Below are 22681 nucleotides of genomic sequence, written 5' to 3' on the forward strand. Positions count from 1 at the left end.
AGGTTTAGAATTCAACGCGAATCAAAATTTATGGTTGTAATGCGTAAATAATTAGCTGACTGTTTTACCATCTTTTAACATAATTCTTAATGATGTTAAGGCTTTGTAAATTGACTTTAATATGACATTCATGTACTGTTGCCAGAAAGTGGAGACAAAGTCGCAAGATGCCTCTTCCATTTGTTCCTCGTCTATGCCGGTAGCTATACGCGTAAAATCAAGTAACTTGAGCGTGTCGTGTCTTTTATTAAGACTTCAAGATAACTATTTAGTCTGATAATGAGCCTCGACGCTATTGTCGCTCAGTGAAGTTCACAGATTTATCTTAAATCTTAATAACAGTTTCTCAAAATCAATTCCCTCTTTGTATAAACGCTCACTGCGTCTTTATTAACACTCGAGGTTTCCTTCATTTATACTCCGCGATATTTTCCAAGTACCACCTTAAGGCCCTAATTATTTTAAATTAAAAGAATTTCACTTACGATGAGCTTTGAAATATTTCGAGTCACGAATAACTCCTAAGATATCCTTAATCGCGTTCGAAATGATGGTGCTTTTCATTTTCAAATCAGCACTGATTATTTTACAACGAGATTCCAATTTTTCAACAAAATCATCGACAGTTTCGGGTGTTTCGGAGTCGAACTGAAAATAGTCCAATTCCGATATCGAGACGAAAGACGTTTTAAGTCTCAAAGACATGATTGTATTTGCTCTTTCAACGATTCCTTTAACAACCGTAAGAGCTTCTTTCTCATTCTCGACAAACACTGGGAGATTGAGGCTCAAATAATTTAATTTCTTCAATCCACATTTGAGTGATTTGTTAGTTTTCTTAATAAATGGTCGTAATAGACCGTCTAATTCTAGCGCCAACATATCTTGATTGTTTTTAGCCATTGTTAATAGTTCCTAAAAATTCCGATACGAACTTTAATCCTTTACCCCATCGTAAAAGTTTCAACAGTAATATTACTGCTGTACCTGTAGAATGGCTTTGTTAGTATAGAGTTTCGTTTTGACACTAGAGAGATTTTGAGTGAACGGAGGGATTTCGTATCCGTTTTTAAGGAAAAAGTCACTTTCTTTCAATACTTCTAACAATTTTGGGTTGAAAATAAGAGTGAACTCTGAACTCAGTTGTAACCGCACTAGGTCCGTGGGTTTCAAAAGTTTCACCTAAGTTTTACACGGGAAATTTTAAAGTATTTAGGGTGTCATGCCGAAAATTGTCACTTTAACGAATTTCTTCACTCTCTCGGCTTAATACATTAACTTCAAGTATAAGTTCATAAGATATGTTTTATAAGTTTGGCACTTGTTACTGAAGAAGTGACGTAGGTGAGGCGCGGTCAAAGACTTAGTACAGACTATATAGGAAGATGGACTGCAAAACCGCGTGTAGTCAATTCTCGAACTAGCTCACTGTAAGTCTCTAGCATTACGAAGTACTTATAGAAAATATCTTATAAACTTATACTTTAAGGTTGTTACTTGTGTGGGATTAGTAAGCCTTCGTTCTAGTTAAATATTTGCCAAACGACTAATTTAAAGATAATTTTTTTTAGAAAAATAGACATATTAGGTCATTACAAAATAAAATGGCGGTCGGCTGAATATTTCATTTAAAACCAAAGCATTTGGGTTTGGCAAATAAAAGGGAAAGTGAAGTGTGACGTTATAATTAAAATTTGTTTATGTTAAGATTGTATTTACACTCAAGTGCTTTGAATGAATAAACTACCTCTTTTATCCATAATTTATAAACATGGCTTTGATAAACTATCAACCTATGTTTTAAACTATCACTCTTCTTTTTGACAATATTCCACGAAGAATACATAGCCAAATTCCATTTCTGTTGCGTCAAGATATTAACTGGCTGTGAAATTCTCATTTCCAGCGTTTTTGACCACATAAATTTACCTTTCAGGTAAAACAAGAATCAAATTTCAGCAAAATTTACATAAATTCAACATATTTTCTACACTAACCCATGGCTGGTAAAGTCATATTTGAAATGGGTGGACTCTTTTTACGCTTTTCAAAATGTTTCGTTACGGTATTAATCTCTTCTTTGTATAATACCAGGATCTTTTTGATTTTATCATCAACCGTAAGTTGCTCCAACTTCATACGTTCCAATACGAGTAAAAAGTTAACGGCTTGATACGCCGTTGGTATCATTTCAAAATGTTTATCTACCATATTCACTATGTCTTTCTGAAGTTTTAATTGGTTTAATTTTATTTTAGTTTAAAATGGAAATAGTAGATAATTTATGCGTATACTTGAATTTCGTAAGTTTCTTTGACGAAATAAATCAAATCTTCGTCGAAACTTAAGTTTCGGTAATCAATTAAGTCGTAGGTTTTGGTACGAATGTATTTAGACGCGCTCTCAAATTTGGAGCTTAGGTTAGTAAGATCTACATGTACGGGAGAGTTAGTTTTCTGTTAATATTTTGATTTGAACGACTTGAAACTTGATCAGGATTGCAATCAACAATTTTAATTTCAATTTTGAAAGAAAAGTAAATTTTGCTTGACGCATTGGCAACCCTAATACCGTAAGTTCATAAGATATGTTCATCATAAGTTTGTCACTAGTTACTGAGACTTTGTCGTGAAGTAACGTAAATGAACCGTCATAGATTCTCGTAAAGCGACGCCTGGTGAGTTGCTGTCAAAGGCTTAGTACAGACTAAATAGGAAGATGGACTGCAAAACCGAGTGTAGTCAATTCTCGAACCAGCTCTCAGTAAGTCTCTATCTAGCATTACGACGTATATGTTGTGTAATACTTATGGAACATATCTTATAAACTTACGCTAATAGTCCCTGTTTAAAACGGAATCATGACAACCAACCTTCATCGCTACATCCTAAAATTCCCGTAATGGGTCGTGAAAACAAATCCCTGTAAAATATCTCGATGGAAAAGAAACGCAAAATCTTTCTCAAACGACTGCAAAATATGTTAAATTTCCCAAAGACAAACGCTTCGCTAAAAGTAAACGGTTGCCCCGATGACATCTCCCGTTTCTTTTTATAAAAACATTTCTGGTATTCGTCATTCAAATTGATACATTTTCCAAGTTTCTCGATTAATTCGTCTTGCGGTTGATCCCATATTGTATTTTCCCCGTTATTGCTAATGAAATTCTTGCACGAAAGTATAATTTGGTTCGTTATCTGGTTAAATTAAAACGAATGAATACCAAATTTCAAATTGAATACTTAGAAAAGTCGCGTTTAAAGCGTACTTTGGTAAATATCGAAGATATTCTTTCGTTGTTACGACGGAAACACGGTTGGCCATTTAGCATACAAACGGAATGCATTATAAGGGGAATATCGGGCATTACAGTGACCTGGGAATACGCCAGTTTATCTTATACACGGGGACTTTTACGTAAAATATGAGTAAAATAGCGAAAATATCGCGCAAATTTCTTTAAAGATTATAATGAAGTTCATCGTGAAAAAAAAAAACTATCTTTAGAGGATCTATATAGCCCCTTTAAAAGTTGCAACTGAAACTCTCTAATAACAAAAGCAGGGAACCAAGCCAAAAATGTAAATTTCTTATATGCAAAACAGGATTTTTTTACGAAATTATAGGACTTTATGGGAGAAAAAAATGTGTTTTTATGGGAAAATATAGGCCCAAAAATGCTTACATTACGTTGAAAAATCAAAACAAATAATAAGATGAATTTAAAGGTAAACATATAGGACAGGTTCAAAAATATAGGAATTATAGGAACGTTGGGCTCCCTGCAAAAGTGGATAGACTAATCCATCCACTCTCGCTAATAATTACGAGCATTATGTACCAAGAACATAGATTTATAAGCTATTAAATCCCGTCAATTATCAAAACTTGTCAAATTTTACGAGAAATCTTTGAAGAAAATCATCTCATTTTCACTATTCAATCCCCAGAGGTTAAAGTATGAAATTACTGGATTGTTTGTGTAGAGAGGTATGCAAACACGATTCAAAACTTTCAAGTATTTTATGCACTCCTTCACCTCGCAGAATATTTGTCGAACTTTTTCCTCTATTTCCATGCATTGCTAAAGTTCGGTATCGTTAAAATAACTGTATACCGTCGGATCAAAAAGAGACGGAATTTTACCTTATAGTAATGCGAGTTAGTTTCGTGAAGAAAGGCGGTGATATTTCGAAAAGTATCGCTCTCAATATCGTCCAAAATAAACCCGAACGTTTCCCAAGTCGTTTTCCAATAATTTAATTCACTTTGTGGTCCCATTGATTCAAAATCTTGTCGCAAATGTTGACTTTCAGTCAACACCTTAGAAGATTACGTACTTTTACGTATTTTATAGGCTTAATAGGAATTAGGTGTATATTTAAATAATCCTGGACCGAACGAAGAAGTATTCGCGAGCTATTATAGTTCTAATTACCGCAGTCGGTACACTTTTTATTACTTTTAGAAAGATAAGTCAGGGGCTACGTTACAGTATAAGTTCATAAGATATGTTACCATAAGTCTGTCACTGGCTACTGAGAGCTTGTCATGAAGTGACGTAGGTAAAACATATATTATTCTGGTAAAGCGACGCCTGGTGAGGCGCTGTCAAAGGCTTAGTAGAGACGCAAAACTGCGTGTGGTCGATTATGGCGTCGTTCTCGAACTAGCTCTCAGTAAGCATTACGAAGTATTGGTAGTTTCATAACTATGGAACATATCTTATAAACTTATGGTTATAGGTATGGAGATTTCTACTTCATCTCTCCTCCAAGACTATAAAACGATTATTGTGCTGGCTTATGGAAGAAAATTCAAGCACTACAGTCTTCGATCGGCCAATTACTAATTCGCTAACCCTTTTAACGCCCTCTATCCAAGACAGCAAAGTTTCTTCAACCTCGACCAAAACCGTTCGTTTCTGATACTGGGCTTCCCGGGATTTCCCAGTGGGTATATTTATTCTTTTCAACTTAGTAATAACGCTCTCTCCACCCGAAACTTCTCCGGCTACTTCTAAAGTATCGGAGAAAATTTGCAAGTGGACTAAAGTGGAGGATTTAATTTGCTCCTGTTTATCCGGTTGAACTGGTTGTCTGGATGAACTATCTAAGGACGGTTTAAGTTTCATGGATGGTAACAAGACGTTACTCATGACTTTAGCCAATGAAGCGGATCCACCGCCTTCTCGAAGACTCAGAACCCCAGATGCGACCACCTTTATGAATAAGTACCTCATTCAGAGGTTGTTTCATAGTTCAAAAACACATAGTTGGTGTGGAAATTCAAAATTATGTGCATTGCATTTACACGTTGATGTGCATCAAACAGCTTTACTCCCTCCCTTCCCCAAAGCCCACATTGTTCCGCAAAAAGTAGTGCGTATTTAAAAGTAACGTACGAAGCAGTAATTGGTGAAATTCAATAGCATGCATTTGTATTATAACTTTTGTTGTTGGTAAAACTTGTATAAAATAGACCACTTCGATGTAAATAAGAGGGAAAGACAAGGGGATAAAAGTTTATCTTCCATCCCGATTTTTGGCACCTCCGCTGTAGGCTGGGGGGGGGCATCATGAAAGTGCGCAGAGACGGCACGGGATCAACCCTCCCCCCTTGTATATATCGATATTGAGGGTTGGCTAATCCCTGTTTTACATCGAAAGGGTCTATTATAGCTGCATCATGTCTGCATGCGAATTTTAGGGAGCTTTTCATAAATGTGTTTAATATTCCAAAAATCTAACCTCCTGAACATTTGAAGCAGTTATCGAAGAATTTTTGTTTATATTGATGAAATAGACCGCGAATGTTTTCAAGGATATATTAACAGTATTCATATCTGACGTTATTATAATGTCGGTTATTTCAGTTGCTATAACGTACAACGTTCCACGTAAATTATTGAACCAAAGTTCATTTCCCGCCAAAAACTAAAACCAAAAAAAAAAAAATCAAAGACTTACAAGGAGGTGGAGCTCGGTCAAAGAAGAATATAAGTCGATGATCATCTTGTTTGATAAAATCTACAACAGCTTTGGTCTGCAATTTAATGCATTAAATATTAATTACGTTTAAAAATTAGTCATATTTAATAATTAATATAAAGCTGTTATGAGTTGACACTATATAGCCATTTAAATTTGCCGCGGTTTGAAGAAGAAGAAAAAAACGATACTAGCGACATCTGTATTAAAACTGATTGTTCGTACAAAAAATTCAGAAATCAATAACTACCGGTAAGTTCCTGACTTGCGTGTCCAACAATTGTCGCGTGTGTGACTAATCGAGTAACCCACCATTTCCTTCCTATTCCCACATCTACCTGGTTATTGAGCGGTCTACTAAGACCTCCTTATTCTATAGCCTTTTGCCAAACCTGGGTTTATAGAATCCAAAGGGTACCTACATTTTCCTCTTGCGTTACAAATTTCATTATCTCGCTTTTCGAAACTCCACTTAGTAGCGACGCCAAAGAGAATATGTAGTCGGTTCTTCCATCCTCAATTAATGCCATTTTCAATTTTATGTCGGGACAAGCCCGGCAACTTAAGTCCCTTTTGGTGCCGTTATGCTTCTTGATAATTGATGCATTTTCCTTAACACTTTGTCTGTCAAAATCTGTTTTGGCCAAGGCTTAGCATTTCAAATTTAGAATTCATAGTGACTAAAATTTATAATCTTCTAAACTCCAAACTTAAAATAATGTTTGTAATTGACTTTGGTACATTTAATTTACCTTTCTATGTTCAATATATGTAATTTAACTTCATTTAAACTGATATTTTGATTATTCTAAATGAAGGAATATATTTTACCGCCCAAACTACGAACCGATGGGGGAGTGGCTAATTGGTAGTAGTTGTAGGAAGGGCTCGAGGAAGGGGCGGTGGCCCGGTGGGTGGGAGATAAGAGAGGTGAAACCAACATATAAGTCAACAAGTATACTTTATCAGTCGTCGGTGGCGCCATCTATGTTTGTTGCGCATAACTAGAATTTTCTATATTTAATTTTTTGTGTGAAAAACGCCGAAAATGAAACTGTTTCATTTTCAAACCTTTTCGCGGAAAATAGCGCGATTTCAAACTGCGTTTAGGTTTAATACACTTCATGTTTAAATATAGTTTTTAAACGTTTAATAACATAATAAAAACGATTTATTATTGAGAAAAACACTTTCTTGTGCTAATTTCAATCACATTGAGATGTTGTAATTATGTTTATCTGTCAGTGAACTTGAATGTAAACAAGCGTGCTTTTTTTGAATTTCCCGGCAAAATTTTCTTATGGTACTGATAAGGATGTAAATAAATAATTTCGGGGTATTTTATTGACCACCTCTTCTTGAATATTTAAATTGATATGATTAAAATTAACTATTTTGCTCAACAAATGTGTGAAATAAGATACGTTACACCGTTATAAACCAATACCGTTATGATTTGAATTGCACATTAATTAATATTAAGGTTTGAATCCGAGCGTACCCCGTCTGCCTCCATTACTGTAATGTTGTAGTATATAAGAGACTCAGTTACCTAAGCGTTACAGCAAATCTCATGACTTATTAAGACCAGAAACTCGTCCTTGTGATGAGACAAATTTACAATATGTCTAGTTGATAATACAAGCTCTAGTCAAATCATAAAGCTTATTAGTGAATTCATGGTTGAAACATAAAAGAGATTTGTATTTTGAAAAAGTGGGCTTGGAAAGTGAAAAAGCTCTTTGGGTGAAACCAGGGAGGAAACTCAACTTTTGGGGTCACACTCGCAGTTAAGCAGACGATAAGAAACCATGTGCTAGGCTTAGTGATTATTCCTTCATAACGTGTAACGTGTTAAATATGGTTAATTCACAAATTTTACGTTGTTTATACAAGTTAAATTATTTTAAAAATGTTAATAAAAGTGCCTACTTTCACTTGCCATCATCAAACGTCACGTATTTTAGTGCAATAAGAACATTAGATCATGTTTTGGTCCATTCAAAGCATCAGCCAAGTGTGGAATACCAGCAAGTTCGATACAGAAAGAAACCAGTTCGTAAACCATCTTGGTTACCTCCTGCAAAATCTAAATTGTATTTCATCCCTAAAACACCCAATATTGAAGAATATGAATTTAAAGAAATTACTCGCTTATTTAACAATTACCATACATCAATGCGCGCAATCGCGTAAGGCCTAATAAAATGTTTTTTTAAGAAATATTATGATTGCAAATAATTAATTATGGTATTGTAATATTTATTAGAAAATATTTCAAACAAGAATGTCAAGAAATGAGTGATACTGGTGAAATAACCATGAGAAAAGCCAAGCTGGAACAAGAAGAGTTTGAAAAACTTCTAAAGGAAAATGAGCTTGAAAATGAAAGAGTTAAAATACTAAGGTACATTTAACTTTTGTAATCACATTTTTAACTCGAGATAATTGAACAGGGTTCGTACACGACCTGGAAAACCTGGAAAAGTCAGGGAAATTGAAAATGGGCCTAAAAAGTCAGGGAAATGTCAGGGAAATTGAAAATGGGCCTAAAAAGTCAGGGAAATGTCAGGGAAAAATATATTGGAGGGAAATTTAAAGTATAAGAGTGACCAGCAAAGCCCCAAATTCGCGGAGTTCGCTTCGCTCGCTCAGGTTATTTATGATTTACTTTAAATTAAATTTAAACGAATTAATTGGCAAATTTTTATAACAATAACTAGTGTAAAAATTATTTGAGTGAACATAGATTGGTTTTCATATACGTTCGCCAGTTACGTTATTGCAAATGGTCAGGGAAATTTGTGGAATTTAGTCAGGGAAAACCTGGAAAAGTCAGGGAATTTCATTCCAAAAATTTTGTACGAACCCTGTTGAAGCGAAACCCCTTTCCTTTCTTGCCAGAGAGACTAGAGTTGCGGATGAATTAAACTCTCAAAAAGAACGTCTATTGCAATTAAAAGAAAACCATGACAACTGGTTAATGGAAAAGAAAGAAGAGATTGAAAAACTAGTTAAACGAGAAAAGGTAATTAAGAGTCAAGTTATCATGATATTAATTAAGGCATTCATTATCATCAACATGTTTTTTTCAGGAACTAAGTAAAACATACGTAACTATGGAAAACTTGGATGAAGCTGTTGAAAAAGCCCTTGACGAAACGGTTAATTATAATTTTGCAATTGATTTAAATGGTAAAATATTATGGGAAAGTGTACCACATCCTGAGGCGTCTCCATACTGGACAGAAACCAACGAATCAACATCAAGCATTGAACAGAAATAAATTAAAAACACACTAATTGTTAATTAGAATTATTTTTATTTTCAGTTGTTGTAAAATTAGTATAAAAAAATACTAAATAGAGGCTTAGATTAGCTTTTTGTAACTTTTAGTTTCACGTTCAAAAATTCAAATTGGGATTTCATTTGTACAATTTCCATAAGGCACTCTATTATTAAAAAGATACTAAAATAAAACGCTTTTCTTTCCAAAAAAAGCAGCTGTTGTTGATGTTTGTGTTTCTCTAAAGGCTCTTTCAGACGATCCAACTTTTTGGCTCAGCTTGATGGGTCAACTCGAGTTGAATCAACTAGTTGGATCGTGTGAGTTGAGTCACCAAAAAAGTTGGCTAGGAAAAAATAGATTAGTGATCCAATTTTTGCTGACTCAACTTTTTAAGTTCATTTCCCCGGCCAATCAAAATGAATTACAAAAGAAGCCTTTTTCGCGGGTTATTTCGTTAAGTGCCAAGGTAGGTGGCGCTTAAAAAGTTCCATTTGGCCGTAAACCGTAAATGTTTAGTCGCCGCGTGAAAAGGAAGGATTTACTTCACTTTTCCCTTCAAAAGTTGGGCAAGCAAGTTGATACAACTTTTTGACCCATCGAGCTGAGTTAAAAAGTTGGATCGTCTGAAAGAGCCTTTAAAATATCTCCCCCCCCCCCGGTTGTTATAAAACTAATTTACAAAAATAGCTGATACATAAAAAACAATTTCTCAATTTCTAGGTAGTAATTAGATTTTCTAATATTGTAGGAAAAAAATTAACAATCGCTTGTAACTTGGGAGGACACCCATTAATTATAAATTCCTTTCATTAGCCTAGTAGTTGTATTTAATTACCTCAATTTCTTAATTAATTAATTACTAATACCGGTAGCATGATTACTGAGTGAATAATTGTAAAAATAATATCGCGCGTTATGTGAACCTCATTTAAAAAAAAAAAATCCAAATAATTTCAAACTATCATTCATTGATTGACTAGCAGTAAAAAAAACTTTCATTCTTAAATCTTTTAAAAAAAAAGAAAAGGGGGCTTAGGTTTGTTTGTTTGTTTAAAACTTCCATGTAATCATAAACCATAATCACTGAACAACATAGTCTTTATAGTTGCGCAATCCTTTCAGTTGCTTCTTCAAGCTGCGTACTAACTGTGCTGGTTGAACTAGGATTGAAATATCACGACCAACCGCATTCAGCCTTTCCTGGACCTAATAGAAATAAATCATTTGTTTTAATTGTTGTCCCTGTGTGTGTGTTAAGTGTTGGGTTTCAACCTCATTATCGCGAAAAAACAAATTTAAAGGCCTATTATTGACTTCAGTCAACATCCAGTTGCATAAACCCGTTCCATCAACTGTAGGAGACATGACGGTTAATCCGTGTCTAGCTGCTAAGCCTGTGCTTATTACTTCCTTAATCTGAAAATATTAATCTTAATTAATTTAATAGTAATATTTTATCTCAGTTTAAGATTTGGTTCAGGTTGCTTTTACCTCAGCAGTGTTTCCTTCCCTAACAATACCTAAATCTTGACCTTCAAATTCGCGTCTGATTGCGAAAGGTCGACCAAATGGTAACCTTTGCACGATAAATTCAACCACGAGACTTTGCTGCTTGATAGCTTTATTAGCCTCTTGAACTGTTGAAATTTGTCGACCCGCTATAGAGAGAATCTGATCCCCAATATGGAATGTATTGTGAAGTAAGGGATGGTCTTTTTGCTTCCATCCAGCAACCCTAATTGATTTTAAACAATTACGTGTCTTTGCATTGCATTACGCGCAACCATTAATGCGGTTGTATTACCAAACTGAGTTAAACGCATCAACAAGGGCAATCGCCCCCAGACTGTCCTTTTTCCGTAACAACAATCTGACTCCCCCTCTATGCGAAATTTCTTTCAATAAAGATTGAACTTGGGCTTGTTTTAGGGACAATGTTGCGGTATTGCTAGCTGCCTGCGTCACTCCTTCATCATTGTAGTTTTCTGGAAGAGTTTCGTAAGACGCGGGTACCTCTTCCATTGGATGTGGTGAATGGGAATGCTGTCTTTGAAGCATTCTCGAAGTTTGAGAAAACGTCGCGTGTCTCATTGGAAGACGAAAACTATTTGAACGAATGTCTTGAATTCCATTCAAACTATGAGGACGATGGGTCAGGTTACTGGACAAAGCTCTTTGAGCCACGTTAGTCATTGTAACACCAGATGTTGGTACTGGATTAGCTATTTCACTTTCAGAACGCCGGCGTATTGTGGGGGGAGGAAGCCTAACTGGCGGATTATTGTTAACGACTCTAGCAGAATCAACAGTTGCGGCTGGTGTTCTGAAAATTGGTTCGTAAAGGCATCCGGGTGATGAGTTTACCGAAGAAGTTTGATTAGCCGCCACCTCTGTATTATTGGGTAAATTGTGGTATTGTGGCGTTCTGGTTGTGTCATACAGGGCACTGGTCACAAAGTCAAATGTAAAAACATTGCCACCATTGGAAGACTGGTTGTTTCTGTTCTGGGAATCTGGAGGGGCACTGTGGATATATGTTGGTGTTTGAGGCAAAGGAGAATTATTGTTGCTGTTGTTGTGAAGGGGTTGAGGGGGAGGACTGCGGACATAGGTCACTGTTGATGAAGAGTAAGAAGGGCTCTCTTGGCCACTACGTACACTGAGGAGATTCAGTGGGGGGATTGGGGGAAGAGGGGAGTTTGGGTCTCTTCCAGCAGCAACTGAAATATCTGTCAAAACATTTAGTCACAATGAAGAGGCAGGATTTAAAGTGCTCTAATTATACCAGATGACACGGATGATCTGAAATTATCATTATGCCCTGAAGGAGATGGTGGTAAAGTGTTATTTCGAGCTAGAGTAGGTTCTCGGCTATAAACATTATCTTTGGGCTGTAAGATTCCAAGTTCTCTTAGTTTATTATTCAAAGTGTCAATCCATTCAACCATTAACTCCCTGCAAAATTATTGTTATTTTTGTTGGATACAAAGTACCGTTAAGAAAAATTTAATATTTCATACTGAGTAGGAGCCGCCAATCTAATAACTTGGGTGCCCAAAGTAACTGCAAATTCATGATCATCTTCTTGGATTAAAATTGTTGGGGAAATGTGTAAACAATGATTTAGATCAAATCTGGATAAGGGAGTATGTGAATAAGCACTGCGACGATTTTCATAATATTCCAAGAAAGGTTCCTTTTCATCGTGCACGCAAAATACTACCCAAATTTTCTCTGGTTTAGGAGCCTAATTATTTATTGATATGAATGCAATAATTGGTAGCAAAGATAAACTTCATGACAAATGAGTTGATAAACTTACTTTAGAAAATGGGCCTGGACGTTTCTCAATGACGGGAATTTTTTTCAGCCATCCATTCTTGTAAATTTCCCTAACATTTGTAGATGACACGGCTGGTTCTTGAGCCGCAGTCACAGTTGCCGTTGCGTCTTGAGAGCTCATTTTCACAATAAGTTATGAACTTCAAAATAGCTATACCAAATAGCTATTCAAAGAAGGCTTCACCAAAACTGTTGTGGCATTGTTGGAATATTTGAATGTTATTGATGTCAACAATGAAAAAATACAAATTCCGATCAGGTCACCAGTTGCATATTTGGTCTGTATGTCTGTCATGGTTCTAAGCCTAACGCTTCCATTTGGAATTAATAGAGCGTGAACACTAATATTTACACCCGTGAATTGAAAAGGGGTGACTATGCGCCATATTTACTGAACTTCTTGAAGAAAACACGTTATAAATTAACATAAAATTAAAACCAAATTACAAAAATTACCATTCTTATTTTCTTTTTACGCAACATACGCAAATAATCTCTTCCATCCACGAAAGCAGCCGACAAAAGATAGAATTTGTAGACGTAAATTTGCATTCGAAACCCCGCCCGTAAGCTAACTGCGTATTGGTTTATTTTTGGCACGAGTTTTCTATGGCATTTAAAAAGGGGCGGAATTCCCGGGAATCGATCATAGCCACGTGGTTTTTTGTTGACAACGTTAGGCGAAAAAATCGAACTGCTCCGGTTTTTCCGGTACGAATTTTGTCCATAGGATTTTGTCATGGGTTATTCCAGAATATTTATATTCAGAGCAGTCTGAAGAGTTTCTGAACCTGTTCTAGTGTCCTCCAGTGTAGTTAAATTAAAACTGCCGGTAGGCAAGCAAGAACCGCTACATTCCAAAAATCCAAATTAACTATCCGCTATACAAGTTCTTTGCCGCGAAGTCACGGTATAGACTAGACGTCTCATTTATGAAATCCATTTACATTTACACCGTAAATCAATAGTTTGTACACGTTTTTCTAGACAAATATTTTGAATTACCTTAAGAATTTGTTCCATAAATTATTACTGTAAGTTATTACATAATATTAATTAAATAATAGTGTAAAATTTCGGTATTTCTACTGGCTGACGCAATGATTACATTCTGTAAAAATATATCCGCCATTAGAAGGCCATATCATGTAGTGAATGTTTCAGGATTACTTCTTAGTTGGTATACCCCGAATAATTAGAAAAATTTACATTTATAGATTACAAAATGAACTCTCTGAAACAACTGTGCAAGCTTCAATCCAGCAAGAATGCCATCACTAATGTTCGAAAGTTAGCTTCAATTCCCGCTCCTAACTCAACTAAAAACATTGACAGAAGTCAAGAAGTGTATGACAGGGAAGCTAAATATGGTGCTCACAATTATCACCCTCTACCAGTTGCTTTGGAGCGTGGGAAAGGTAAATATATGCTAAATTTCATAATTCGCGTTTTGAATTTCGCGTTTGACATCTCAATTAAATTGGTTATTATCAGCGCCTTTCCTTTTACAAATAACATACAAATTAATTGTCGCAAGATAATTAGTAGTTAATTTCTACAAACAAAGTAGATCACCCGAAGTAGATTTATATTTTTATAGCACCCATAAAATGCTCACTATATTTCTCAATAAGACTCGCAGACAAAAAGCAACTCTGTTTGGTTATTTTTACTTAAGTCACTAGCAAATAAAGGGAAGATCACCTTTTTTTAAGTTATGTGTGAAATTTTTAGCTTTTTTTCTCATTAAAGGCACAGTTTTTATGGTAGGAATGTGATCCATATGGCACACTATAAATTGGGTTATCTTCCCTTTAATTACAAAAATAATAAAATATATAATGTTATTACACAATTAAAAAACCCACCCCCTGGGAAAAAAAAAAAAGATTTCCAAATAAATCCCATTCTTTTTAGATGATTAATCCCCCAAAGAAAAGACTTTGTATTTTATCACTAGACAATAGAATAGATAAGGTCCTATTGAGATTTGGGTATTGTGTTCTTGAGTGTGAAAAACACGAGATATACATCCCGCCCGCTTTCGAAACAAATTTGTTTTAAAGATAAAAAAAAAAACAATAATGGGAATCTTATTTAGAAATTTTTATGAAGATAAATTTTATAGAACATATGATTTTATAATCTACCAGGCTTAAAATTTCGATTTCCAAACCACCAACTTTGTTAATTGAATGAGATAAAATGAAATTAAATCAGAGCTCCGGTTTCCAAGGTCATGATTTAAAAGTTACTACGTGTCGCTTATTACTTAACCTTCAGATTATAAATATGTTAGAATATGCGATTTTTGTGTGAAGAAACGCTTTTTACAAGCATTTGAATGAAAAGCATTAGGCCTGGAGCCAAAATGGCCTTTTTAGTTTTGTTTGCAAGATAATTCTAGCACTGAAGTCCCTTACACCAGAAATATATAATACTTCGAGAGAAGTGTACCACAAAGCGCGGTAAGTGTAACGTCACTCTTCCCAACATCGGAACATTTAGAGCAAGGTTACAAAACCGAATCACATACGCGATAAATAGTTCCCTCATCATTACTCTATTAGCGTTTAAATATTTGGCAAGACGCGCTTGTGCATTTTGTCCCATGTCAAGACGAGGTTTGTGGGATGAATGCTGGGGATTTAGTGCCCAACAACTATAGAATTCACCTTACGGTGCGATGCCCATTTGTAGTTTGATGAGCGGGAAAGCAAACTAAAAGGGTGAGCCTCTGAAGAATGACGTTACATAACTAAAGCATTAAGAGGATACAGAGTGTCATCCTTCTTCTATTATCCCCTTCTGCTTACACTTATATTTAGGTGTATGATTAATTGAAAAATAAAACATTTATTATATATATAAATTTGTCTCTTAATAAGCTTTGCAATGAATACTTGGAAGCCAGCTAGGATTTAACTTAAAAACCGCAACTCCCCCCCCCCTCGCCCACTGATTAATAGCTCTTGCGTTCGCATAAATGTTATAGTCGCATCACTTTTAAGTAAAGCTTCCCAATTATATAATGTACGTAGTCAAATTAAAGCTAATGTCAAGCTAGATTTGAATTACACCCTACCAGTATAATTGTAAATGACAATTTTCCAATGAGAATGATTTTACACAGGTGTCTATGTTTGGGATGTTGAAGGCAAACGTTACTACGATTTTTTGAGCGCCTACAGCGCTGTAAACCAAGGACACTGTCATCCCAGAATTGTAGCGACTCTTAAAGAGCAAGCTGATGTCTTAACTTTAGCTTCGAGGGCATTTTACTCATCAGCCTTAGGGGAATACGAAGAATATGTCACCAAACTTTTTGGCTATGACAAAGTTTTGCCCATGAATACAGGCAAGACAAGCGAAAGTCCGAAATACTTATTTAACGTGTTTAATTTTAATTAAATTTAATGTTAAAGGTGTGGAGGGAGGTGAAACCGCGTGCAAACTAGCGAGAAAATGGGGTTACGAAGTTAAAAAGATTCCTAAAAATCAGGCCAAAATTGTTTTTGCCGATGGTAATTTCTGGGGCAGAACTCTGGCTGCTATTTCTAGTTCAACGGACCCATCTAGCTACGATGGATTTGGACCATTCATGCCTGGTTATCAAATTGTTCCCTACAATGACCTCGCTGCTTTAGAAGTACTAAAGTCCATGAAATAAATACAACTAGCATTGACGGTGCTTTAATATATCTTATAGAACACTCTTAAAGCCGACCCTAACATCTGCGCTTTCATGGTTGAACCAATTCAAGGAGAGGCTGGTGTGGTTGTACCTGATGACGGTTATTTAAAGGGTGTACGAGAACTGTGTACAAAATACAATGTACTATGGATTGCTGATGAGATACAGACTGGTCTGTGCAGAACTGGGAGGTAAATATTAAGTTTTAAATTAAACAAGGCGTTATAAGTATTAACAGAAGTATATAATACTTCTCTTCGAGAGAAGTGTACCACAAAGCGGGGTGAGTGTAACGTCACTCTTCCCAACATCGGAACACTTAGAGCAAGGTTACTAAACCGAATCACATGCACGATAAATAGTTCCCTCATCATTACTCTATTAGCGTTTAAATATTTGGCAAGTCGCGCTTGCGCATTTTGTCCCACGTCAAGACGAGGTTTGTGGGATGATTGCTGGGGATTTAGTGCCAAACAACTATTGAATTCACCCTATCACGGTGCGATGCCCATTTGTAGTTTGATGAGCGGGAAAGCAAACTAAAAGGGGGAGCCTGGGAAGAATGACGTTACATAACTAAAGCATAGGGAGGATACAGAGTGTCATCCTTCTTCTATTATCCCCTTCTGGTATTAATAGAGGAAATTTTTCAGGCGATTGGCAGTTGACTATGAAAATGTGAGACCCGATGTTGTCATTTTAGGGAAGGCTCTCTCTGGTGGTATTTACCCTGTAAGTATGGTCTTTGAGGTGACACGGTGACCAAGACAATAACTTATAACTACTAACATCATAGGTATCGGCGGTATTGGCTGATGACCCCATCATGTTAGTCATCAAGCCTGGTGAACATGGCTCAACTTATGGCGGTAACCCCTTAGCTTGCAAAGTCGCGACAACTGCCTTGCAAGTATTGGAAGAAGAAAATTTAGCTGATAACGCGTTTAAAATGGGAGAAATGTTACGACAGGAGCTTAACAAACTTCCTAAAGACATTATCAAAACTGTAAGAGGAAAGGGACTCTTAAATGCCATCGTCATAAATTCAAGTAAATTAATTAAACAACATACGTTCTATTAAATACAGGGCTGTGCGGGTCCACATTTTTGGGTGTCGGGTAAATTTCGGGTAATAGAAAATTGGACCCGATACCCGCGGGTATCGGGTCCAATTTTCAATTACCCGTCGGGTCTTCGGGTCCTTCAAAATCCCCAAAATTAGCTTTCGGGTCCAATTTGGGTCTCTGCTTTTCCTTACAGTCCAATTTAAAGCTAGATTTCAAAGCTGAGCCATTATCCCCCATAGTGTAATTCATTAAACAATATTAATTAATAACTTAATACTAATTAAATTATTTAATTATGAAAGGCAGAAGTATTGAAACACGCGCGGTAACGTCATGAACTGGACCCATCAGACTCGGCGTCGGCGGGTATTGGCAAAGGCTTAAAATTGGGACTCGGGTACCTGTTCGGGTCCTAAAAAATGTGTTTCGGGTATCGGGTCGGGTACCCGCACACCCCTGATTAAATAGTTACCTATAAACCTTGCTAATATCTAATATTAAACCTTCAGAGTTTGACGCGTGGGATGTCTGCCTACGTTTCCGTGATAATGGTCTTCTTGCCAAACCAACTCACGGAGATAAGATTAGATTTGCTCCTCCTCTCGTTCTAACCCAAGAACAATTGGAAGAATGTGTCGACATTATCAAGAAAACTATTCTTTCTCTGTGATGCGTCGTTCCCAAAATGAGAATACTTTGAAAAGTTATTTCAAACTTTGATTTTTTTTTCTTAAGATGTATAACTTTATCGTGGCCAAATTTTAATTAACTGGGATGGAACTCAAAAATGTCAAAAAACCTTATTTTTAAAAAAAGTCAAACAAATGTTATTTTTGTTGAATGTTATGGTATTTTTAGGTTAAGTTTTTAATCTAATTAAGGGTATATTTTTGTGTTAAAGACATTTTGGAAGTAAATTAAAGGATATTTGTCAAAATTTTATTGTTGATTTTTTTACTACCCATCATTACCAACCCCTTTAACGTAAAATTTAAACAAATGAGTCTCAAAGGTTTATCAGAGACTACGCGCTTTAAAACTTAACAGGCATTAACCGCTTTCTTTACGTTGATAAATTATTCAAATAATTATTGATCCATGGCAGACAGTCCAAATTATCAGTTTCTAAATAAATTTGCGTTCCAGGCACATCGAAACTTTGGCGAAACTTCATTAACAAATGTGATTTTGGTGGTAAAATAATTGCCACACTTTGATCACCCTCTTTAGATACCATTTTAAATTTTTCCATCAGACTTTGGATTTCTATTGGCACGAAACACGTTGCGTATGAAAAAGACCTGAAGACGAATTATGAATTTAATTAATCCACTTCATAGTGTTGGATTTACCAGTGGTGTGCGAGTCCCGTTTTTTCGGTTTCGACCCGAGTCCGAGTATCAAAATTAATTTCTTATCGAGTATCGAGCCGAGTCTCAAAAATCCTTTCGAGTATCGAGTATTTAGATAGGTCAAATTTTGCTTCTTTCGAGTAATTATCGAGTCTCAAATATTGACTTGTCGAGTAGCAATTTTGTAAATTTCTTGAAAATAACGAAAATGTTCAATTATCTAATAACTAACTAGTTCAAAAAGATTGCTAGTGATCAATTAAACATTGAACAGGTGATTTTCAAAATAAATGCTCATGAACTCATCGTCTGCTATAGTTATAAGCCTCGGATTCGAGTATTTGTCGAGTATTTAAGAAGTTAAAAAGCTACTCGAATCTGTCTCGAGTATCTCAATGTGTTGTTATCGAGTATCGAGTCGAGTACATGGCTCGATACTCGAACCGAGTACTCGTATTTAACGAGTACTCGCACACCCCTGGGATTTACACATACTGATTAGTTTTAATTGTTTCCCAAAGTTTGTCGAACTTTTCGATTTTATCACAGTTAACTTGTTGAAAGAAGTCATCTATGTTTAACGTTACTTCAGAATTGAGGGGAGAGAAAAAACTTTCACCAGAAAGAGTAGTGAAATACACGCTGTAAAATAATTTTTATACTCTTTAATTAAAGATTGTATTTCCAATTTGAATTTGTTTTGCAACACTTACGAGAATTTTAGCAGTGCGGGACAAGTTTTTAAAGGTATAACATTAACATTAATTTCCTTCTCATTATTCATTGTTAATGAGGGTATTTCAATATCTTCAATTGGTAAGGCGACATTGGCATTTACGTGCGTTTTTACAGTTACACCAAAAATGGAGGAAAAATCCTGATTTTGCCGAAATTTAATTTTCAATTTTACGTTAACGCCTCCGTTAGTCGTTTGGGTCTTAATTTTACCCAAGTACAATTCAACATCGTCAATCGTGGATTGATTTCCAATAACGGGTTTCGCGCTACACCTATTAAAAAAAGGTCAATTAAATTGATAATTAAGGGAAAACTATTTCAATTCGCGCTACTACTTTTCAATATGTAAAAACGCGTCCATTTGTTGTAAAAATGGTGCTGCTAATCTGACATCCGACGTAACTGCGGAATTTAAATGATTACTATCATAAGTATCATCGTTAATTTGGCATTTACAACAAACCATTAACAACCGGTCGAATTGTCGAGGTAGAAGTAGTAAATAGTTGCCGGACTTTAGGGGGAGTAAGGCACATTAAGGCGGCGTAACATAACTTGGCTTTACTGCAAACATCGATATCGGGTTGCCTATCCTCTTTAAAGGATGGTTGCGATAAAGAATGAAGCATATGCCCAAGTTCGGAGTAAAGCATGCCGACATCGGGTCGACCTAACAAATGAGTAACTTCGCTCAACAGTAAATGAGAATTAATCCAATCACTACGCAGCTCTTGACAAGAATCAACCAATTTTCCCAAAAATCTTAAAAACGACTGAAAATGAAGTTGATCTCTATTAAACCACTTTTAACCCTTCATCTTCAGGTAGATTTATGTACCTTAATTCTATCTATAGGAAAATCTGACTTCCCAATATGATGCAAACAAATTAGTAACCATTTCAAGTTATCATAAGCTTCTTCCATATCCAAACATATTAATTTATTTAGAATTCCTTTCCATAAAGCTTCAGGAAGACCGCTATAAAATTTGAGCGAAAATTATCGTTTGCATTTGATGGTGTGAACCATTTGGTACCTTTTAGGGTCACAATCTTTGACGCATTTAATAAAATCAACCACCAATCTCATGGAACACATGGATTGATCTAGCAGAGAAACTGCCAACATTGTCGAATGGTTTTCAATATCTTTTCGGCCACGTATTTTCTTCAGTACGAAGAAAATTGTTCGCAAAACAACCGAGGAAGCCTTGGAAGATTTGTTAATAGCGATGGCTTTGCGTAGACAAGCCACAAGAGGTAAAATAGCGCTTTCCATTGAATTTTGTGGTCTTGATATTACCAAAATTCTCATTTTTTTGACAAACGTATCATTACCATCAAATGGACTAGGTACCCATTTTAAATTATATACGAGGTAGTTTGGATTTTGGCCTTTTAATTCCTAATTAGAATTAAAGTATTTACTACTACTGAAATTGGAATTTTTTTTTACAAAGTAACGTCGTACTAAAATGGTTTCAATCCAATCTAATAGTAGAAGTCTTTCGGCTGGGGATATTTTTGCATGATTGGCTCTTTTGCATAATTGGGAAAACAAGAACTGTTTATCTTCGTCAGGGACTGCCGTACCATTTTCTAAACAATGCTGAAGATAGAGGGATAAATGAAGCCAAAGTATGTCGCTTGAAAAGGAAAGTTTTGATAGCCACATCTTCAATATCTAAAAATTTTAAGTGTACATGGTAGTTTCTTCATGGCCTAGTTACGTTTGCGTTGAAGAATCATACCCCGTTAAATATTTTGGGATTTTCCCTATTCAGTATTTCAACAATGTTAGTGAAGGTATGATAAGTAGCAACTGGACACATGAATGGCAATGAATCAATAATTGAAACAGCTATATCTTGAGGAGCGGAGATCCCATCAAAATTATCTTTCTCTACTAGTCTTTCTTCAATTGGGCCGCAACACAATATCTCTTTTCTCAAAATTGCATCTTGATTTTTTGTAATTTGGCTTAAGAGTATGACTGCTGATTGGACATAAGAGGCGCTTATGTTTTTTTGACGACATACTGACCAAATCTGGTCTATAGAACCTTCTGAAATAAGACCCTTTGGTAGGTTTTGGAGAAGTATTTAAGTCTAAGGGCTCAAAAATTAATCCGCAATTTTATTTACGGGCATTTCCAACTCCATTTCTTCAAGACATTGGGCCGCAATGTTTGATATCAAAGGAGAAAAAGTATCTGATTTTTGAAAATTTGAAGAAAAGGAATTTTGAAGTAAGAAGTCACGATGTTTACAAGCCAGATTGTAAATATTGTTATTATCTTCCTGAAGATGCAACATTATCAATCAGTTATTGTTTGACTTCAAATATTTTGAGTAAATGCCATTTACGTTATCTTGGGCTGAAAGCAAAACCTGGGTGGCAGTTACAAGCACTTGACTTTGCAAGTAACATTGTTTTTTTGATTGACTTAGATGTTGAAATAAAGCTTGAAGGGAATTCAACACAAACTCTATGCTAAAGTTTTGTAATGAACGTAAAGAAGCATTGAAAGAACTGTCAATACTTAGTTTTCAGCTAATCTTTTTCTCAATATGGATTATAATACTAACACATTCAAGCTATTCGACTGAATTACGGTTCCTTCTTGAATTTGAATCAATTTTTCAACTTTTACATCATCCGCAACTGTTTCAAGGTACATTAACTGTAAAAAAAGCATGTGAAAAAAATGTAAACAAACCCGTGCACCGCCCCCTTCTGCTTAAGCCTTGGTTCATCGCCATACTGGCAATCGAACTAATAACACCAATGGATAAAATTAACTAAATTTAACCTTTAAAACACTAAAATACTCTTCCTCTTGGATTTCGGCCATATTATAAAACGAAGTTACACTTTCTATAATACTTTGAAAAGAAACTCTGCGTTTTCTGATAGCACTCATCTTCTCTCTGCTGTCAACCACAGCCGACTCGATCACGCTTTATCTGCGCGACTGCACGTCACACGTGCAAACTTGCAAAGCCAAAGCGTCCACCACTTTAAAAATTATGTGGGCCAGTTTAAAAATTAAATGCTTCGGGGTCTACTGGCTTTTTGGCCACTTAATTAAAAAAAGTTCTAAGGTTAAACATTTTAAGTAGTCAATGTCCAGGTTTTTAATTAAAGTACTTGGACTCTACTGGACATATGACAAGTAGAGCCCAATCACTTTTAATTAAAAATCTTG

At 35.6% G+C, this 22681-nt stretch overlaps 5 protein-coding genes across 6 annotated transcripts in view; 2 read left to right on the plus strand and 3 right to left on the minus strand.

Moving 5' to 3' along the window:
- Positions 1–7397, minus strand: part of Dhc1 (dynein axonemal heavy chain 1) — a 28100-nt gene extending 20703 nt beyond the window's left edge. Inside the window, exons 1-13 of the mRNA XM_089852454.1 lie at positions 6413–7397; positions 5970–6045; positions 4862–5878; positions 4147–4323; positions 3971–4084; positions 3269–3376; positions 2873–3197; positions 2295–2431; positions 1998–2226; positions 1748–1929; positions 988–1182; positions 486–915; positions 69–203 (exon numbers count right to left, since the gene is read on the minus strand). Of these exons, the coding sequence (XP_089708580.1) occupies positions 69–203; positions 486–915; positions 988–1182; positions 1748–1929; positions 1998–2226; positions 2295–2431; positions 2873–3197; positions 3269–3376; positions 3971–4084; positions 4147–4323; positions 4862–5242 (2413 nt within the window). The 5' untranslated portion in view covers positions 5243–5878; positions 5970–6045; positions 6413–7397. The remainder of the gene's footprint in view (positions 1–68; positions 204–485; positions 916–987; positions 1183–1747; positions 1930–1997; positions 2227–2294; positions 2432–2872; positions 3198–3268; positions 3377–3970; positions 4085–4146; positions 4324–4861; positions 5879–5969; positions 6046–6412) is intronic.
- Positions 7398–7715: 318 nt separating this feature from the next.
- On the plus strand, positions 7716–9491 carry mRpS26 (mitochondrial ribosomal protein S26). The gene is made up of 4 exons (XM_089852490.1): positions 7716–8182; positions 8260–8397; positions 8895–9018; positions 9086–9491. The coding sequence occupies exons 1-4, from the start codon at positions 7851–7853 to the stop codon at positions 9275–9277; spliced, it is 786 nt and encodes a 261-aa protein (XP_089708616.1). The 5' UTR covers positions 7716–7850; the 3' UTR covers positions 9278–9491.
- Positions 9294–13266, minus strand: LOC149623475 (uncharacterized). 2 transcript variants are annotated; one of them, XM_089852479.1, is made up of 8 exons: positions 13079–13266; positions 12603–12811; positions 12301–12527; positions 12066–12235; positions 11085–12009; positions 10772–11015; positions 10553–10696; positions 9294–10486 (listed from the first exon to the last, which is right to left on the minus strand). In XM_089852479.1, the coding sequence occupies exons 2-8, from the start codon at positions 12741–12743 to the stop codon at positions 10361–10363; spliced, it is 1977 nt and encodes a 658-aa protein (XP_089708605.1). In that variant the 5' UTR covers positions 12744–12811; positions 13079–13266; the 3' UTR covers positions 9294–10360. The 2 variants fall into 2 exon arrangements, with proteins under 2 accessions (XP_089708605.1, XP_089708604.1); XM_089852478.1 differs by having other exon boundaries at positions 12603–13266.
- Positions 13267–13847: 581 nt separating this feature from the next.
- Positions 13848–18320, plus strand: Oat (Ornithine aminotransferase precursor). Its single transcript, XM_089852485.1, has 7 exons — positions 13848–14040; positions 15756–15980; positions 16048–16271; positions 16332–16507; positions 16970–17048; positions 17113–17365; positions 17893–18320. Exons 1-7 carry the CDS (start codon positions 13848–13850, stop codon positions 18051–18053), a joined length of 1311 nt encoding a protein of 436 aa, XP_089708611.1. The 3' UTR covers positions 18054–18320.
- On the minus strand, positions 18309–22541 carry LOC149623477 (AP-5 complex subunit beta-1-like). Its single transcript, XM_089852474.1, has 13 exons — positions 22286–22541; positions 22062–22156; positions 21840–21966; positions 21618–21773; positions 21225–21551; positions 20945–21157; positions 20511–20878; positions 20312–20453; positions 19937–20246; positions 19809–19875; positions 19449–19745; positions 19231–19377; positions 18309–18684 (listed from the first exon to the last, which is right to left on the minus strand). The coding sequence occupies exons 1-13, from the start codon at positions 22394–22396 to the stop codon at positions 18447–18449; spliced, it is 2598 nt and encodes an 865-aa protein (XP_089708600.1). The 5' UTR covers positions 22397–22541; the 3' UTR covers positions 18309–18446.
- Positions 22542–22681: the final 140 nt, after the last annotated feature.

Source organism: Phalangium opilio, unplaced genomic scaffold (genome assembly GCF_054372755.1).
Source record: "Phalangium opilio isolate 3A_F unplaced genomic scaffold, DU_Popi_V2 ptg000113l_1, whole genome shotgun sequence".
In the NCBI taxonomy this organism is placed as follows: domain Eukaryota; kingdom Metazoa; phylum Arthropoda; class Arachnida; order Opiliones; family Phalangiidae; genus Phalangium; species Phalangium opilio.

What these genes read in the sequence shown, in the direction of transcription:
- mRpS26 (XM_089852490.1), top strand. Translation starts at nt 7,851, where the DNA reads ATGGTTAATTCACAAATTTTACGTTGTTTATACAAGTTAAATTATTTT. An exon ending in GAAAGAGTTAAAATACTAAG is followed by an intron (nt 8,398 to 8,894) that starts GTACATTTAACT and finishes CTTTCTTGCCAG; the next exon opens with AGAGACTAGAGTTGCGGATG. An exon ending in AACTAGTTAAACGAGAAAAG is followed by an intron (nt 9,019 to 9,085) that starts GTAATTAAGAGT and finishes TGTTTTTTTCAG; the next exon opens with GAACTAAGTAAAACATACGT.
- LOC149623475 (XM_089852479.1), bottom strand. Translation starts at nt 12,743, where the DNA reads ATGAGCTCTCAAGACGCAACGGCAACTGTGACTGCGGCTCAAGAACCA. An exon ending in CAGATCATCCGTGTCATCTG is followed by an intron (nt 12,010 to 12,065) that starts GTATAATTAGAG and finishes ATGTTTTGACAG; the next exon opens with ATATTTCAGTTGCTGCTGGA. An exon ending in GATGCGTTTAACTCAGTTTG is followed by an intron (nt 11,016 to 11,084) that starts GTAATACAACCG and finishes AAAATCAATTAG; the next exon opens with GGTTGCTGGATGGAAGCAAA.
- Oat (XM_089852485.1), top strand. Translation starts at nt 13,848, where the DNA reads ATGAACTCTCTGAAACAACTGTGCAAGCTTCAATCCAGCAAGAATGCC. An exon ending in AGTTTTGCCCATGAATACAG is followed by an intron (nt 15,981 to 16,047) that starts GCAAGACAAGCG and finishes TTAATGTTAAAG; the next exon opens with GTGTGGAGGGAGGTGAAACC. An exon ending in ATGACCTCGCTGCTTTAGAA is followed by an intron (nt 16,272 to 16,331) that starts GTACTAAAGTCC and finishes TATATCTTATAG; the next exon opens with AACACTCTTAAAGCCGACCC.
- LOC149623477 (XM_089852474.1), bottom strand. Translation starts at nt 22,396, where the DNA reads ATGAGTGCTATCAGAAAACGCAGAGTTTCTTTTCAAAGTATTATAGAA. An exon ending in AAAGATTGTGACCCTAAAAG is followed by an intron (nt 20,454 to 20,510) that starts GTACCAAATGGT and finishes CAAATTTTATAG; the next exon opens with CGGTCTTCCTGAAGCTTTAT. An exon ending in CCCGCACTGCTAAAATTCTC is followed by an intron (nt 19,378 to 19,448) that starts GTAAGTGTTGCA and finishes ATTATTTTACAG; the next exon opens with CGTGTATTTCACTACTCTTT.